Below are 17,918 nucleotides of genomic sequence, written 5' to 3' on the forward strand. Positions count from 1 at the left end.
TCCAAATATGTTCAGGATCACACACTGTAATGATCTCTACTATGTCTTCCCTGTCCTTGTCACCATCACTTCTTACTGGCTAATACTTCCCACCTGAGTCTTTCTGCACCTCTGTTCTGCAACAGTGTTTATACAGGATGTGTGGCAAGTGCAAGCCCTCCACCATTTCCTCCACATGCAGTCAGAGAGTCCAGAACATACACAGGAGCAGTTCCTCCATTGCTCAGAACCCTTGAAGGATTCTCTTCTCACTCAGAGTAAGAGCCAATGTCTTTTCAGAGTGCACTGCTACCTCTTCCACTAACCCGCATCCATTGGCTCATTCTCTGGTGTTTCCTTGGTCATATCAAGTTGTTCTCCCCTCCATGCTGATCCTGTATCTAAGGGTTTTAACAAACTCTTCCCTCATTCACATTGTTCCTGTTCAGATGTCACATCATCAGCAAGGTCTTCCCTGACTGTCCTACACCAAACAGTAACTCATGTCTCCCTTTATCCCAGTCACTCTCCACACTCTGTACCTCTTTCCTGGTTCTGTGTGCTCCAGCAACCTACCACCTGTCCTGCAGGTTTACTTTTATTAATTATGTCTCAGGAACGAATGTACACTCCACGAGGCCAGAGGTTTATTTTTTTAGTTTATTACTCTCTGCTCCAGTATACCATAAGCATTCAATGAATAATTTTTTAAAGAATATTTGAGCCTGAACACTAATTTACAAACCAAGAAATTGAAGACCAGAGAGGCCCAGTGCCTTGTCTTTGGTCTTGTGGTGAGATTGGATGGAACCCCATCTAGAGCTTCCATCTCCCTTGACCCTCTCCAGCATTGTCCTCACTACAAAACCCCTGCTTTTAAACTTCCTGGAGCACTTAGAAATTTGCATAAGAATTATTCACAATTAAGGTATTTTCTTTTCCATAATTCAACTAGAAGAAATCCATTTTCCTTACCTTTAGTTGTTCAATTATGTTTTCATCTTCTGGTACACCAGGATCAATAGCAATGATAACATCTTCATAACCATTATCATTCAGCTTAACAAAGGAACTGTTTGACCCCTGTAGCAGGTAGAGGAGCAAGAGGAAAACTAAACCTCTGAATAACCCCATTGTTCTTCTCTAGTTCCTCAGAAGGCTTTCCTTTCACCTTGTCTCTTTCCAGGTATATATACTCCCCCAAATTGTCATCGTTGACTGATTATGGGATGTTGCCTGTATAAAGGTCAATGTTACACGTAGGGAATGTACATGACTTCAGGTTATATAATAGTTTTATTGTATGTTATTGTCCAGTAGAATTATGAAAGGCACAGAACATTTTCCTCTTATGCAACATTTTTTCTGGTGGTATTGGGGTTTGAACTTGCGGCCTTGTGCTTGCTAGGCAAGTACTCTACCACCTGGACATGTCCCTACCCCTCTCTTAAGATACTTTTTGATACTTCCTATATTTGGGCAGTTTCTTAAATATATTCACCTAGTTTAGATATTTTCAATAAAGTGGGATGTGAAAATTAATAAATGAGCAGACCCAATAATGCTAACGTTGTTCCTCATTTTTCAGAGCAATATAATTACTCACTAGATTATTTGTCCCTTAAAGAATAATTGTATGGGCCGGCATATGGCTGTAATCCTACCTAGTCAGGAGGCAGAGATCAGGAGGATCTCAGTTTGAAGCCAGCCCAGGCAAATATTTCGTGAGACCCTGTCTTGAAAAACCCTTAACAAAAACAGGGCAGGTGAAGGTCCTGTGCAAGTCCCATTACTGGGGAAAAAAAAGACTAATTATATAAATAATGGGAGACAATATAAGACTATCAAATGAGGCCAGTTCAGTTTGAATCCAAATTTAAAGGTCTTAAGACTGATACATTTAAGAAGATTTGGTGAAGTTAAATTACTAGAGTAAACTAAAAAAGAAATTCTGGCCAGTAAGAATGAATGGGATTTGTTTTCATAGAAGCATATAAGAAACTCCTGGTACTTTTGTGGTTACTATTGAGGCAGAGTGAGTAATGTTAATAGTCAATACTTACTCAGTGCTTACCAGGGTACAGATTCTCTTACTTAATCCCCAGTGCAGCTCTCTAAGGTAAGTATGTATATTATTTTATGTGATAAGAAATTGATTTAAAACTTGCCACAACCTCACAGCTCATGAATTTCAGAATCAGGATCTAAACCCGCATTCTTATTTCAGAGTCCAGGGATTTAATCACTCCACAATAATGCAATTTTCTTTTTAAGGAGAAAAAGAGGTCATTTACGAATTGTGATGATAAATCAAGTATATTTTATCCTAAAGTAAAAGCAGCCAGGACACAAAAGGAACCGAAAATAGAGTAGTAGAAATTGCCTTCAAGAGTTCAGATAAGAGGATAGAAACAATGCTGGATTCTTGGCCACATTCCAAGACAGAGGCTTCATCATGTGTGCCTGGATTCTGTCTTCTGAGGTAGCATCCAACACACTTCTTTCATTCCCTCAGGAATACCATGGGATAATTAATTGTACATTAAATGAATTACTACCTTGTACAATGAAAGAACTGTTACACTGACAATCCCAGGATATCTGTGATATTTTGGAGTTCCTAGAGTAAGAGTATTAACAAATACATCCTATGCAGTCCTGGTTTCTTCATTGACTTCCCTTCCTATTGCTGCCCACCTCTCACTTAACTCCAGCATTGTGGCTTCAGGCAAACCAACCATGCTCGCATCCTAAATACTTGGTACTGAGGAAATTGGTTTTGACAGGTGGACTGACCAAATTAGTGAATGATAATTATTTTAACTAAAAACAACAAGACAGAAACTTCTCCCATGTCTTCAAAACCTGAAGACATCTGGAGAATTTGTATCTTCTTCTCTATCGTTTGAGGGGATTATCTAGTTTTTGAGGAGATGCAATTACTTCCTCAATAAATTCAGAAATTTCTTGGTTGTAATATTGGAAGGAGAGACTTCCTCTTTACAAAAGAAGTGAGGAAAAGCTCTTCCCAGGCACTTGTTCCTGGAATCATGGGAACCCTGGAATTGGGGACAGATGTGTGTTGACTTGTTTACCATCCTTTTTCCTGGCTGAATTTTTACTTTCTTTGTAAAGATGGAAGTGGAGCTGCTCTGTTGCCCTCAAAACCATCCCTGTCTGTAACTAGTCTACTTCTGACATGTGCTAGGTTAGTTGTTCCAGCTGTTAAGTCATTGTCTACATCAGACTCGAGATCTCAGGAAGATATTCTAACAGAGGTTGGCTTGACATGAGTTAGAAAGGACCATGTTAAGTGGGTCCACACCAGATCTAACTCAGACAAGCAGACAGACTCATGTGTGTCACCTAGAAGGTTGAGTTTCTTTATCCTTGACTAGGTCGAGGGATAGCTTTTAAAAAATAAGTTGTTATTTATTTATTCAATAGAGTGTGCACAATAAAAGTGTATCCAACATATAAAACTTGAGTTTTCACAAATGTTAGAATCATATCAAGTTTGTTTTTTCTTCCTCCCTTTTCCTCCCTCCCTTCTTCACTTCCTTCTTTCTTTCCCTGCTTTCTCTTTCTTTCCTGTCCTAGGGATTGAACTGAGGGCCACACTGCTTTTAACTTGTTGTTGTTTTGGTTTTTTCACTTTAAAGTGAGTTGATTTAAATAAACATACTAGGAAAATAGTAGAATGGTTATGTAAGCATGGCAACAGTCCAAGTTTGGCCCGTGTATCATCAACTGTTGCAGGACACAAACTCAGACACTGTAATCCAGTCTGGTATCAAGATAATTTTAACTATGTTACATTCTGTATTTCAGTTTTGAAGTATTTCAATTATCACTCTGGTTAGCTACATAGTTTTTCGCTGTGGTTTGTGATCTTATTTTGTGTGTCATATATATATATATATATATATATACAGCCCCTTGGCTATTCCGGGGTTTGAACTCAGGGACTGCTCTACAACTTGAGCCACTCCACCAGTCCATGATCTTATTTCAATTAAGTGTATTAACCTTTGATATATTCAACAAACTTACCAAAATCATACAGTAAATTCTTTTGATACTGAATTAACTTTGGAACATTCCATAAAGGCTTAGAACATCTCAGAATCTATAAAACAGTGATGTTAAGATAATTAGGCTTATTTGATATGTTAATTATGTGGGAAATATTGTCAAATAAATGATGTTTAGAGCAAATTGGTTGCTTAAGCCTGTTTCCTCAGCACTTGGGAGGGTGAGTGAGGAGGATCAAGTGGATTTCATAATGAGACCTGTCTCAAAAAAAATTAACCTTCTTTGAATTATATTTATACACTTTACCAATATGTATTGTGAAAGTTGTATGAAATTCCTGGAAATCTGATTCTATCAGTGTTGATTTTGATTATGTTAAAATGTTTTATGCATCAGAAATATCCAGATTTCTTATCAACTTTATTGTTGTTATAATGAATTCTCATCAAATTGTAAGGGACAAGTGTGAGGGGAAATAAAATGGCAAAAATGTCCCTAGGAACAAATAGCAACCCTGGGAATGTAAAGAGACAGAAGGCAGAAGTAACTTTGCTTTAGGTAAAGGAGATAGGAAGGCATACTTAAATTAGCTTAGCACACAGGTGCAGAGGCACAGTATTTCCTTTCCCTAGACAAGGAGAACAAGGTAAAACATCCCTAAGGGCAGACATCTAAAGGGATGAGATATAGAGCCCTAAAAGGAGAGTAGCATAGCAAACTTTCCCAAGATAAACAAAGAAATGAGTTTCACCAGAATAATGAGTGTAGTCATAAAATGTACATGACAGATTTCAAGGACAAGATGGACTAATGATAGGATTCCAAGATGGCAGCTAGAGGGAGGAAGCAGAAAGCAGCCCTCCTATAGTGAAGTCTTGGAGAGATGCTGGAGACACACTTTGCAGGCAAAATCACTGAGAAGAGGCAAAATTTTGACCCCTCCACACCTCCAGCTGGTGCAGAGAATCTCCACTTCATGTTAAATGGAGAAACAAGGAGGGCCCCCGGGCCGCCAGTCGCCCGCACCCAGACGGCTTGGGAACACGCAGACAAGGTGAGCTTCGTGGTACCGTGGTACTCCCACAGACAAGTCTGGGCCAAAGCAGCATAGCCCCCTGGACAGACTGACCTCAACCTGAGGAAAAAAAGAGAAACTGACTAATAAGCAGTAAGAACAATAAAGACACATGGGAAAGAGGGTGGGGTGCACTGAGCGCCAAAGATTGGGGGAAAGGAATCCTTCCTGGGACTGTAAATAAACAAGCCGGGTGGGCAGGAGAGGCTCCAGCAGGAGCGGGAGTGCGTGCCCAGCAACCAGGAGTGGGAAAACTTGTGAGAGTGGTGGTGGGAGGAAAACTTCAGAGGAGAGGGGCTCCCGCATGAACTGTAAATAAACACGCAGGCCTGACAACGCGGGGCAGTGTCACCTTTCCCAGTGCTTGGAAAGGGGAAAGCCTGTAGCAGAGGCTCCCGCACAGGAGAACTCTGAGCAAACAAAGCCTGTGGGACCAGGTGAGTGCTAGCTCACCCCAGAGGTCTGCATAAATAACGCCGCCAGTTTGGTCTTTTGATCAAGTCGGTGAGTTCTTGCATTTTCTTTTCACAGGTCTTGAGATTCTGTCTTTTGTTTGTTCACTTCTGCTGGACTGGCCTCCCGTTTTGTTTTGCAATTCTGAGGTTTTCCATATCTTGGGTGGTTTCCTCTTTAATGTTGTTTATTTTTGTCCTTAGTTCATTTACCTGTTTATTAATCATGTTCTCTGTTTCACTTTGGTGTTTATACAGTGCTTCTATGGTTTCCTTTTTTTCTTCTTTTGCTTTTTCAAATTCTCTGTTTTTGTTGTCTTGGAATTTCTTGAGTGTCTCCTGTACATTTTGGTTGACCGTATCCAGTATCATCTCTATAAAATTCTCATTGAGTACCTGTAATATGTCTTCTTTTAAATTATTGTGGGTTTCATTGGGTTCTTTGGCATAGTTTATCTTCATTTTGTTGGAGTCTGAATCTGAGTTTCTGTTTTCTTCATTTCCTTCTGGTTCCTGTACTAATTTTTTGCTGTGGGGAAACTGGTTTTCCTGCTTTTTCTGTCTTCCCATCATTGCTCTTGGTGTTGTTATTGTCCCTGTACTGTGTGAAATTAAGTATTTTCTGGCTTATAATAATAGCACTAGTGATATTTAGAATGGAATGGTGAGAGGGGATGCAAAGCAAAGATGTTAAAGAAAAAGAGAAAAACAAATAATCAAGTAGAAAGAAAAAAACACAAAACAAGTAACAAACAAAAGAAGTTTCAAAGATATAAACAGGGAGAGGCAGTGTACTAATCAACTGTAAGCTGAAAAGGCATTAGAGAGACAGAGAGAGGATTGAAAATAAAAAAATTAAAAGAATAAAGATAAGATTAAAAACAAAAAATAAGTAAATGAAAGAAATATATATATATATATAAATAAAATAAAATAAAACAAAATGAAAAATAGAAAAAAAAAAACCTCCAAGTTCAAATGCAATGAAGTTTCAGTCTTAATAATTTTGGTGTCCGTCTCAACCTCCATCCTGGAGATGGTGCCTCAGACGTTGTTCTGTAGTTGTTTCATCAAAGGGGACACATAAAGTAGAACAAAACTGCACACAAAAAATACAAAAACAAACAAACAACCCACAAAGTGTCCCAAGTTCAAACGCAATACAGTTTCAGTAAGTTTTTCAGCATGCAGGTGTAGTTTGGTTGTTTTCTCCTCAAAGGTAGGGAGAGAGAAAAAAAAGAGTCTGGAGTCAGGTCTGTGAATGGCTATCTGCAGCTGTTGCTTTCCTGCCCGCTGCTGTCAGCCTGCTGGAGGCGTTATTTATGCAGATCTCTGGGGTGAGCTTAACACTTACCTGGCCCTGCAGGCTTTTCTTACTCAGAGTTCTCCTGTGCACAAGCCGCTGCTACAAGCTTTCCACTTTCCAAGCATACTGGGTGAGGTGACACTGCACCTGCTTTCTCTCACCTGTGTGTTTGTTTACACTTCACATGGGAGGTGGGTCTTCCCCACTCTCCTGTGGAGTTTTCCTCCCTCCACCACTCTCACAAGCTTTCCCGCTCCTGGTTATTGGGTGTGCGCCACCCGGCTTATTTACAGTCCCGGGAAGGATTCCCTTGCCCCCCTCTTTGGCACTCAGTACGCCCCACCCTCTTTCCCGCGTGTCTTTATTGTTCTTATTACTTATTACTCAGTTTCTCTTTTTTCCCTGGTTGGAGGTCGGTCTGTCCAGGGGGCTATGCTGATCTGACCCAGGGTTGTCTGTGGGAGTACCACGTACTGCTTAGCTCACCTTGTCCACGTCTTCCCAAGCCATCTGAGTGCGGGTGTCTGGCGGCACGGGAGCCTCCTGGTTTCTCCGTTTAATGTGAAGTGAAGATTCTCTGCACTGGCTGGAGGTGTGGAGGGGTCAAAGTTTTGCCTCTTCTTGGTGTTTTTGCCTGCAAGGTGTGTCTCCAGCATCTCTCCAAGGTTTCACTATAGGAGGCATGCTTTCTGCTTCCTCCCTCTAGCTGCCATCTTGGAATTCATTATCCTTTGTAAGGTATTAATCACACAAAGGATTAATAGCCAAAATATATGAGTTAAAAATAAACAAAATGGGACATGGTTTACATGGATACCCTGAAGACAGAAAGACGAGCTATGGTCCATATTTTCTTGCAGGAGATGATGGAGACAGACTGAGGCCTTGTCATGGAAAGGGCAAGGGCAAGTCATCCTCTTAACTTATGGAGATACGACAGTCAGGCTTGTTCACTGAATGGATGTGAAGTGTGAGGAAATTGGATTCAAGGGATGGACTCCTTGTTCCTGGTTTGAGTGACTGAGTAGTGAGATGATTTTCTTACACTAAATGGAAATTCAAAGGTGTGGGACAAGAGAATGGACTCAGTATTTTAGAATTACACCATTTTCTCACCAAAATCAAGCTTACAAGATTTCTAAACCATATTTCTAAATAAATACACATAGATTTTGTTGAAAGCATGTGTGTGTGTGTGTGTGTGAGAGAGAGAGAGAGAGAGAGAGAGAGAGAGAGAGAGAGAGAGAGAGTGAGAGAGAGAGGAAGAGACAGTATATGATTTTTTTGTGGAGAATTTTGGGGTGGAGCAGACACTAAATACTGGGCTTTTAGTATAGTACTGAATAGTACTACTAAATAGTAGGTAGCATTAGTCCCTCACAATAGATTCTCTGGAATCTGGTGGACCTCGTGTTGCTTCAGGGAAGGATGTTTGATCAAGAGTCTGCATTTGGGATGCTGTGCATGGACACATTTTTGGAGAAAACCTCATTTTGGTAGTTGCTAGTTATAAGTCCAGGCAGAAATTTCAAGTTACAGACTAAATGATGCCACCAAACTCCTACTTCTCAGTGTTTCCCATAGGCCTATAAAACCACTTCTCATAAGAGGCACCCCTCATTTCCTGGAGACTGGTTTACTGTGAGTAGTGTGTAGCACATTGCTCATATTTCTAATAGCATCAAAGTTACCAGGAACTAATAATGTGTTAATCATTACACAGATGATTGAAGAAAATAGGGCATTGGGATCAAGGTTCCAACAATTTAGTTGCAACGTATATTACGTGAATAGGTGTTTTTACTCAAATGCCACTATAGGTACAGTATTTAGGACACCTACGTATTTCTACAATCATTTAAAGCAAGAGAACATAGTGAGTTCTCCCAGGGTGGGGTGGGAGGAGGGTGTCACCACATGAGGATGGAGCAGAGACTGTGAATTGTAAAACTCCAAAGGTGCCATTCACCTATGATCTGAACCCTTTAAACTTGTATGATGTGGTGGTCCTAGACAAGATGAGGATCATGTAGAAAGAGAAGACAGAAATGAAAGTAAATAGGCCCGATCTAAGGGACACAACCAAATCTGTTCACTTAAAAACTTCCATCTTTTATCTGAGCTGATGTTCTGCACTTTCTTTCCTATAAACCAGGCCAGACTTAAATCTCTCAGAGGCTTGAAATAGAGGACCAAGGAGAGTATGGCCTCCATCTAAATTAATTGTTTCTTTTTTTTTATCTTTGGATATCTGTCTTGGATCTTGGAGAGGAGGACAGGGGAGTCCTATCTTATGCACCTGTCTAACTGTGATGTGATTTCAAACATTGATCATTGTTTAGCTGCCCCCAAACAAATATGGAAGGCCCTTCTTTCTGCACAGCTTCTTGTCATGGGAGACCTCATGTTGAGTAAGCTCAGCCACCGTCTCCAGTGTCAACCCTTTAATAAGAATTTCTACACTCCTTGGTGTATCAAACATGTGAAATCCTTAGTATAGGAAGGTGATCCCACCTACAAACATGTCTTCCCCATCATCTCCCTCCTGCTCATTTCTTCAATTTCAACAGCATCAAAAAGTCTGCCTATCTAGTGGCCCAGCAGTGTTGGTGTGTGAGGTTTACCATCTCCTGACTTATAGACCTCCCAAGATTTACACTGTACTTGGGAGTTCTTTTCAAACACTGCACTGCCTGAATCCATCAACCAATTTCTCTGTCCTAATCTTCTTCTGTATTGACAGGTGCTTAGTGTAGTGGGAATGGTGGATAGTGGTTGTGAAGGTTTTGTTGACCCAGTGTTTCTCACTTAATAAGAAGAATTGACATTGAACATTTTCTAATCTTGGAATCTGAGGTGTGGAATACATTTTTTCCTCAGACTTGGGCCATCCTAATTGGTTTTGGCAAAATGGGATTCAGATGATTACTAAATTACATTCTGCTTCAATAGGAAGGGTCCTTTGTTGAGGGAAAATCTGTGGGCACCTTGATAATCTAAAAATGAATGGTGTAAGAAGGATGTGATTTTATTTGTGATGGACTTCGTGAATCTTGTGTAGATACAGTAACTGAATGAAAATCAAATCACTTCAAAAACTTCTAATTATTTATTTCATGTGTTTTTTTAATGTTTATCTTTCCTGCTAGACTGTGGCCTCCATGAGAACTACCGTGTCTTTTTCATTCATCAATCTTTCCATAGCACCTAAATCAGAGTGATGAAAAATTAAGAAAAGATTAAGAAATTAAATAACTGATAGACAATGACCCTCTGGATATCCCTGAATTTCAAGGACAGAAGTACAAAACTTCTTAATAAGAAGGATGTCATGAATTGAACACTGATCTTATTCAGCAATGGGACCAAGCACGTGCCATTGTCTAATGGGATCCATACAGTTGGTAAGGGGTATTACCCCTGTTTTTACTGCTGAGAAAACTAAAGCTAACCACTGTTCATATATTCTATTTTATTTTTCACTTTTGCAGTGCTTGGAAGTGAACCCAGGGCCTCATGCACGCTAGGCAAGTGCTCCATTACACCTCCAGACACACAGTTTAAATGTATACCAAATTCTGACTAAAAAATATGTTAATTTCTACTAATTTTACATAAACATAGTTAAAAATATTAACTGTTTCTATAATAGGTTTAATATACCATTTCTGTAATACTTCCTTGTTCCACAAATTAAAGTTCTTTTAATCACGTCACTTCTAACTCCTAGGCATACTTCACTGTCAAGATTCTTCAAAAAGTTTATATGTACATATTTCTCTATTTACCCAACCTCCATTTTTTCTTTACCCAAGTATTTCTTATTTACATCATTAATATATTTGTGATGCTCTTTGGTGGTCATCTCTGTGCTTTTATGTTTTGTAGTCAAAGGCTGCCCAGCATTGATCCAACATCATTTCATGATAAAAGCTCTAGGAAAACTAGGAATAGAAGGAAAGTTCCTCAACATTATAAAAGCTATATATGACAAACCTACAGCCAGCATTATACTTAATGGAGAAAAACTGAAACCATTCCATCTAAAATCAGGAACCAGACAAGGATGCCCACTATCTCCACTCCTTTTCACTATAGTACTGGAATTCCTAGCCAGAGCAATTAGTCAAGAAGAAGGAATAAAAGGAATACAAATAGGTAAAGAAACTGTCAAAATATCCCTATTTGCAGATGACATGATCCTATACCTTAAAGACCCAAAAAACTCAGACATCATCAATAGCTATAGCAAGGTAGCAGGATATAAAATCAACATAGAAAAATCATTAGCATTTCTATACACTAACAATGAGCAAACTGAAAAAGAATGTATGAAAACAATTCCATTTACAATAGCCTCAAAAAAAATCAAATACCTAGGTGTAAACCTAACAAAAGATGTGAAAGACCTCTACAAGGAAAACTATAAACTTCTGAAGAAAGAGACTGAGGAAGACTATAGAAAGTGGAGAGATCTCCCATGCTCATGGATTGGTAGAATCAACACAGTAAAAATGTAGATACTCCCCAAAGTAATCTACATGTTTAATGCAATTCCTATCAAAATTCCAATGACATTCATTAAAGAGATTGAAAAATCTACTGTGAAATTTATATAGAAACACAAGAGGCCACGAATAGCCAAGGCAATACTCAGTCAAAAGAACAATGCAGGAGGTATCACAATACCTGACTTCAAACTATATTACAAAGCAATAACAATAAAAACAGCATGGTACTGGCACAAAAACAGACATGAAAACCAGTGGAACAGAATAGAGGACCCAGATATGAAGCCACACAACTACAAGCAACTTATCTTTGACAAAGGAGCTAAAAATATACGATGGAGAAATAGCAGCCTCTTCAACAAAAACTGCTGGGAAAACTGGTTAGCAGTCTGCAAAACACTGAAACTAGATCCATGTATATCACCCTATACCAAGATTAACTCAAAATGGATCAAGGATCTTAATATCAGACCCCAAACTCTTAAGTTGATACAAGAAAGAGTAGGAAATACTCTGGAGTTAGTAGGTATAGGTAAGAACTTTCTCAATGAAACCCCAGCAGCACAGCAACTAAGAGATAGCATAGATAAATGGGACCTCATAAAACTAAAAAGCTTCTGTTCATCAAAAGAAGTGGTCTCTAAACTGAAGAGAACACCCACAGAGTGGGAGAAAATATTTGCCAACTATACATCAGACAAAGGACTGATAACCAGAATATACAGGGAACTTAAAAAACTAAATTCTCCTAAAACTAATGAACCAATAAAGAAATGGGCACGTGAACTAAACAGAACTTTCTCAAAAGAAGAAATTCAAATGGCCAGAAAACACATGAAAAAATGCTCACCATCTCTAGCAATAAAGGAAATGCAAATTAAAACCACACTAAGATTCCACCTCACCCCTGTTAGAATAGCCATCATCAGCAACACCACCAACAACAGGTGTTGGCGAGGATGCAGGGAAAAAGGAACCCTCTTACACTGTTGGTGGGAATGTAGACTAGTACAACCACTCTGGAAAAAAATTTGAAGGCTACTTAAAAACCTGGACATCGATCTAACATTTGATCCAGCAATACCACTCTTGGGGATATACCCAAAAGACTGTTACTCCAGAGGCACCTGCACATCCATGTTTATTGCAGCACTATTCACAATAGCCAAGTTATGGAAACAGCCAAAATGCCCCACCACTGACGAATGGATTAAGAAAATGTGGTATCTATACACAATGGAATTTTATGCAGCCATGAAGAAGAACGAAATGTTATCATTCGCTGGTAAATGGATGGAATTGGAGAACATCATTCTGAATGAGGTTAGCCTGGCCCAAAAGACCAAAAATTGTATGTTCTCCCTCATATGTGGATATTAGATCAAGGGCAAACACAACAAGGGGATTGGACTATGAGCACATGATAAAAGCGAGAGCACACAAGGAAGGGGTGAGGATAGGTAAGACACCTCAAAAACTAGCTAGCGTTTGTTGGTCTTAACACAGAGAAACTAAAGCAGATACCTTAAAAGCAACTGAGGCCAATAGGAAAAGGGGAACAGGTACTAGAGAAAAGGTTAGATCAAAAAGAATTAACCTAGAAGGTAACACCCATGCACAGGAAATCAATGTGGGTCAATGCCCTGTATAGCTATCCTTATCTCAACCAGCAAAAACCCTCGTTCCTTCCTATTATTGCTTATACTCTCTCTACAACAAAATTAGAGATAAGGGCAAAATAGTTTCTGCTGGGTATTGAGGGAGGGGAGAGGGAGGGGGCGGAGTGGGTGGTAAAGGAGGGGGTGGGGGCAGGGGGGAGAAATGAACCAAGCCTTGTATGCACATATGAATAATAAAAGAAAAATGAAAAAAAAAACATGGAAAGAACTCAAGTCCATTCAAAAAAAAAAAAAGATTCTTCAAAAAGTTTATATGTACATATTTCTCTATTTACCCAACCTCCATTTTTTCTTTACCCAAGTATTTCTTATTTACATCATTAATATATTTGTGATGCTCTTTGGTGGTCATCTCTGTGCTTTTATGTTTTGTAGTCAAGACTGCCCAGCATTTCACAGGAGCTTATATTTTCTAGCTGGTTTCCTTTTTTTTCATTAGCTAGGGGCACTTATGTGGTACTCACCACCACATAAGCAAATTCCTTGCTGTGCCACAGTAAGTCACAGTTGCATATTTCTGTGATTGTAGAGGCTTTGCTAAGACGTCTTGGGTAACTTAGAACTGCATCTCCCAGAAACTATAGGAGTTGGTCAAAAGATTAATTCTCTTGAAATGAGAAATCAGAAATAAAGCAGCAGTAGTAACTGTGTGAAGTTGTGAGACATTCACAGTCTCAGTTGCTCAGCCAAGACGGAAGGAACTACTGTCCATCCTTCTACTGGTGCTTTGTCCAGAGTGCCCACCAGGGCTTGTGTAAAGGGAGGGTCCCAAAACATGGTGCCTAACGAACAGCATAAAAATAGGCAGTAAGAAACTGATGCAGATAGGCTGCCATCTTTGCTATTCTCTACTTCCATGTCTGACTCTTCCTGAGTGCTGACCTTGCTGACCTACAAGGCCCCATACAAGACTCTTGGCTACAAACCTGTAGAGGAGTTAGCTATGCAGAGGCAACGGTCTCCACAGACTTCTGCATCCCTGCCTTCATGTCCCACTGCAATTCCTTGACTGCCTAGATTCCAGTATCAAACACTAACTTTCTTAACTCATGTAATCTTGCTAGTAATTTTTTCTCCTCCTTCAACTCCTTTCTTCAGTTCTTTAGTTCCCTAATCTAATTCCTGTGATACATTTCCTGCTCTGTTACATTCATCATTTCATTTTCCTGATAGGGACTAATAAAGTTATTGCTTATTTTACAAATCTACCACTGTGTACTGAGCCATCCCTTAATTTAGGGGCTTAAGACAATAATTTTATTTTCTCCATGATTTTGTTGTTTACTGGCTTAAATGGGAGTTTCATTTCCTGGTCATTCTTGGAGTCTGGTGACTGCAAATGGAAAAATCTAGAGGCTTTACTGGAAAGCAGGGATAGTTAGTCCTCTACTTCTGCAGGTAGTCTTAGAACCTCCAGTGTTCTCTCCATTTGCATAGCTGGATTTTGACAAGGCAGGTCAGCTACATTCTGTTAAGACAAATCATTCAGCCTGTCCAAACCCAACGAGGAAAGGATGTACATAGGGTGGTGAAGGACTCGTGCATCTTGAGAAACCATTTTGCATAGTAGCCACTGACTTTTCTGTTACTTAGTCTTCTTCTATATTGAGAAGTGGTTAGTGTAGTGGGAATGGTGGATAATGGTGGTGAAGGTTTTGTTGACACAGTGTTTCACACTTAATAGGAAGAATTGACATTGAAAATTTTCTTAGCTTGGAATCTGATATGTGTAATATATTTTTTTTCTCAGATTTGGGCCATCATAATTGGTTTTGGCAAAATGGGGTTCAGATGATTACTAAATTACATTCTACTTCACTAGCCAGGGGTTCTTTGAGGGAAAAATCCGTGGATACCTCGATAATCAAAAAATGAATGGAATGATAGGGCCATGATTTTGTGATGGACTTGGTGAACTTTGTGGAGATGCAGTGACTGAATGAAAATCAAACTATTTTGAAAAGTTCTAATTATTTATATCATGTGATTTTTCTTATGTGACTTGTTTATTATTGATCTTTCCTGTTAGGCTGTGGTCTTCATGAGAGCTGAGAATGTTTTTTTCATTCACCATTCTTTCCACAGCACCTCAATTCAGACTGGTGACAAATAAAGAAAAGATTAAGAAACTAATTGACTGATAGACAAGTGACCCTCTTTATAATCCTTAATTCAAGGATAAGAGTACAAAGCTTCTTAATATGATCAGTCTCATGAATTGAGCACTGATCATATTCAGGAATGGCCCAAGCACTTGCCCTTGTCTAATGGGATCCATACATTTGGAGACGGGTATTATCCCCATTTTTACTGCTGAGAAAACTAAGGCTAACCACAGTTCATATTTTCTATTTTATTTTATTTTTTCACTTTTGCAGTGCTTAGGAGTGAACCCAGGGCCTCATGCACACTAGGCAAGTAACTTATTACACCTCCAGGCACATAGTTCAAATGTATACCAAAGTCTGGCTCAAAACCTTTTAATTTCTATAAATTTTGCAAAAAGATAGTATAAAACATTGCTTCTATAATATGTATAATAAAACATTTCTTTTGTACTTCCTTGTTCTACAAATTAAAGTTCTTTTAATCTAATTGCTATACATACTTCACTGTCAAGATCCTTGAAACAGTTTGTATGTACACATTTTCTCTATTTACCCAACCTCCGTTTTTTCTTTACCCAAGTCTCTCTTATTTACATCATTAATATATTTGTGATGCTCTTTGGTGGTCATCTCTGTGCTTTTATGCTTTGTAGTCAAGGCTGCCCACCAGATGACAGGAGTTCATAGCTTCCAGTTTGTTTTCTTTTAGCATTAGGCTAGGGACACCTATGTGATTCTCACTACCACATAAGCAAATTCCTTGCTATGCCACAGTAAGTCACAGTTATGTACTTTCATGATTGTAGAGGCTTTGCTGAGGCAACTCGGGTAAGTTAGAAATAAATCTCCCAGAAACCATATGAGTTGGAGTTAAGAGTTGGTCAAAAGATCAATTCTCTTGAAATTGGAAGACAGAAATAAAGCAGCAGGAGTAACTGTGTGAAGGTGTGTAACAGGAGGCAGTAAGAAACAGATGCAGATGAGCTGCATCTTTGCTCTTCTCTACTTCCATGTCTGACTCTTCCTGAATGCTGATCTTGCTGACCTACAAGGCCCAGTACAAGACACTTGACTGCAAACCTATAGAGGAGGCAGCTATGTAGAGGCAACGGTCTCCCATAGATTTCTCCAGGAGCTGCCTTCGTGGTCCCACTGCTGTTCCTTGACTGCCTAGATTCCAGTATCACACACTAACGTTCGTAACTCAGGTAATCTTGCTGGTAATTTTTTTCCTCCTCCTTCAGCTCCTTCCTTCAATTCTTTGCTTCCCTAATCTAATTCCTGTGATACACTTCCTGCTCTGTTATTTTCATAGTTTTGTTTTCCTGATGTGGACTAATAGAGTTATTGGTTGTTTTGCAAACCTAGTACTTTATACTGAGCCATCCCCAACCTTAGTGGCATAAGACAACAATAACTTTATTTTCTCCATGATTCAGTTGTTTTACTGGGCTTAAATGAGAATTTCATTTGCTGGTCATGCTTGGAGTTTGGTGACCGCAAATGGAAAAATCTAGAAGCTTGACTGGAAAGCAGGGATACTTCTGCAGGTAGTCTTTGAATTTCCAGTGTTCTCCTCAATTTGCATAGCTGTTTTTGAACAAGGCAGGACTGCTACATTTTGTTAATGAAGAGGAATCATTCAGACAGTCCAACCCAATAAAGGAAGGAAATGCACAGGCTGTGAAGGACTTGTCCATTTTGGGACACCATCTGATACTAGCCACCGTCATTTCTGTTTGACCACATCTGGCCTGTATCACTTTGTGTTATTTTGCACTGTGCTCTTCATAGTCCTACTTTTATGCTGGCATGAATGTTCATTAGGCACCCTGTTTTGGGTGCCACCCTTTTCACAGGTACTAGTGGACACTCTGGACAGTGAGTGTCACCAGTAGAAGGATGGGAATGTAGTTTATTCACTCCTGGCTGAGCAACTGACACTGTATATGTATATATCTTCTCAGTACAGCTTGGACAGACCTCTGGGGGCAATTGTTTAGTCTGTGACACTGAACACTACCACTACAGGGCCTTGCTTTTCTTTCTTTCTCTCTTTCTTTTGGGCAGTACTAGAGTTTTTGGACTCAGGGCTTTGTGCTTGCTAGACAGGAACTCTACCACTTGAACTACCCTCCCAGCCTTGGTAAAGGCCTTTTTTTAAGTCCAGGACTTCGTAGCCATTTGAGTCTGTGAGGTTGGTATAGGAACTGTGCTGTCCCACACAGGGCTGCCACACTTCCGTACTGAAATGTCTTAGATTTATTTTCTTTTCTAGATTCACTGCCAGAGGCAATGGGCCTAAGCTTCCCTTCCCAAACCTGGTATTTTTATGATTAACTAGACCAGCTATTAAACCATGAATGGTACCATGTGGCTTTAATGGGGAATTCATGCCAGTAATCTATACTTCAGGTGCTTTGGTCATTTTTGCTACAGTATGGCAGAGCTGGCTTTGTGGGCACTGGGTCTGTGTAGATGTTAGGGGCTCTGTGCTTAGAAAGGCTCTGAACTAGTTTAACTCTTTGCTGTTGCTGTCTTGAAATTCTGATTAATTTTAAGCAGAGGCCTCTCATTTTCATTTTGTACCAGGCAATATAAGTTGTATAGATTGTCCTGACTACAACTGTAATGATCATTTAGTTTTCTTATTCTTCCTGGTTCATACATGACTACTTGATGCAGATTTGGGAATCTAATTAATCAGGGCTTGACCTGGTAAGAAATAGTCTACCACTTGTACCCATCTGAGCACTGTAACATCAGGGAGAGA

General features: G+C 39.5%; 1 protein-coding gene across 1 annotated transcript in view; it reads right to left on the reverse strand.

Annotated features, from left to right (window-relative positions):
* Nucleotides 1-1,113, reverse strand: part of LOC109674300 (calcium-activated chloride channel regulator 4-like) — a 34,021-nt gene extending 32,908 nt beyond the window's left edge. Inside the window, exon 1 of the mRNA XM_020151294.2 lies at nt 955-1,113. Within this exon, the coding sequence (XP_020006883.2) occupies nt 955-1,113 (159 nt within the window). The remainder of the gene's footprint in view (nt 1-954) is intronic.
* Between the last annotated feature and the right edge of the window lie 16,805 nt (nt 1,114-17,918).

This window comes from Castor canadensis, chromosome 7 (assembly GCF_047511655.1).
Source record: "Castor canadensis chromosome 7, mCasCan1.hap1v2, whole genome shotgun sequence".
Taxonomy (NCBI): domain Eukaryota; kingdom Metazoa; phylum Chordata; class Mammalia; order Rodentia; family Castoridae; genus Castor; species Castor canadensis.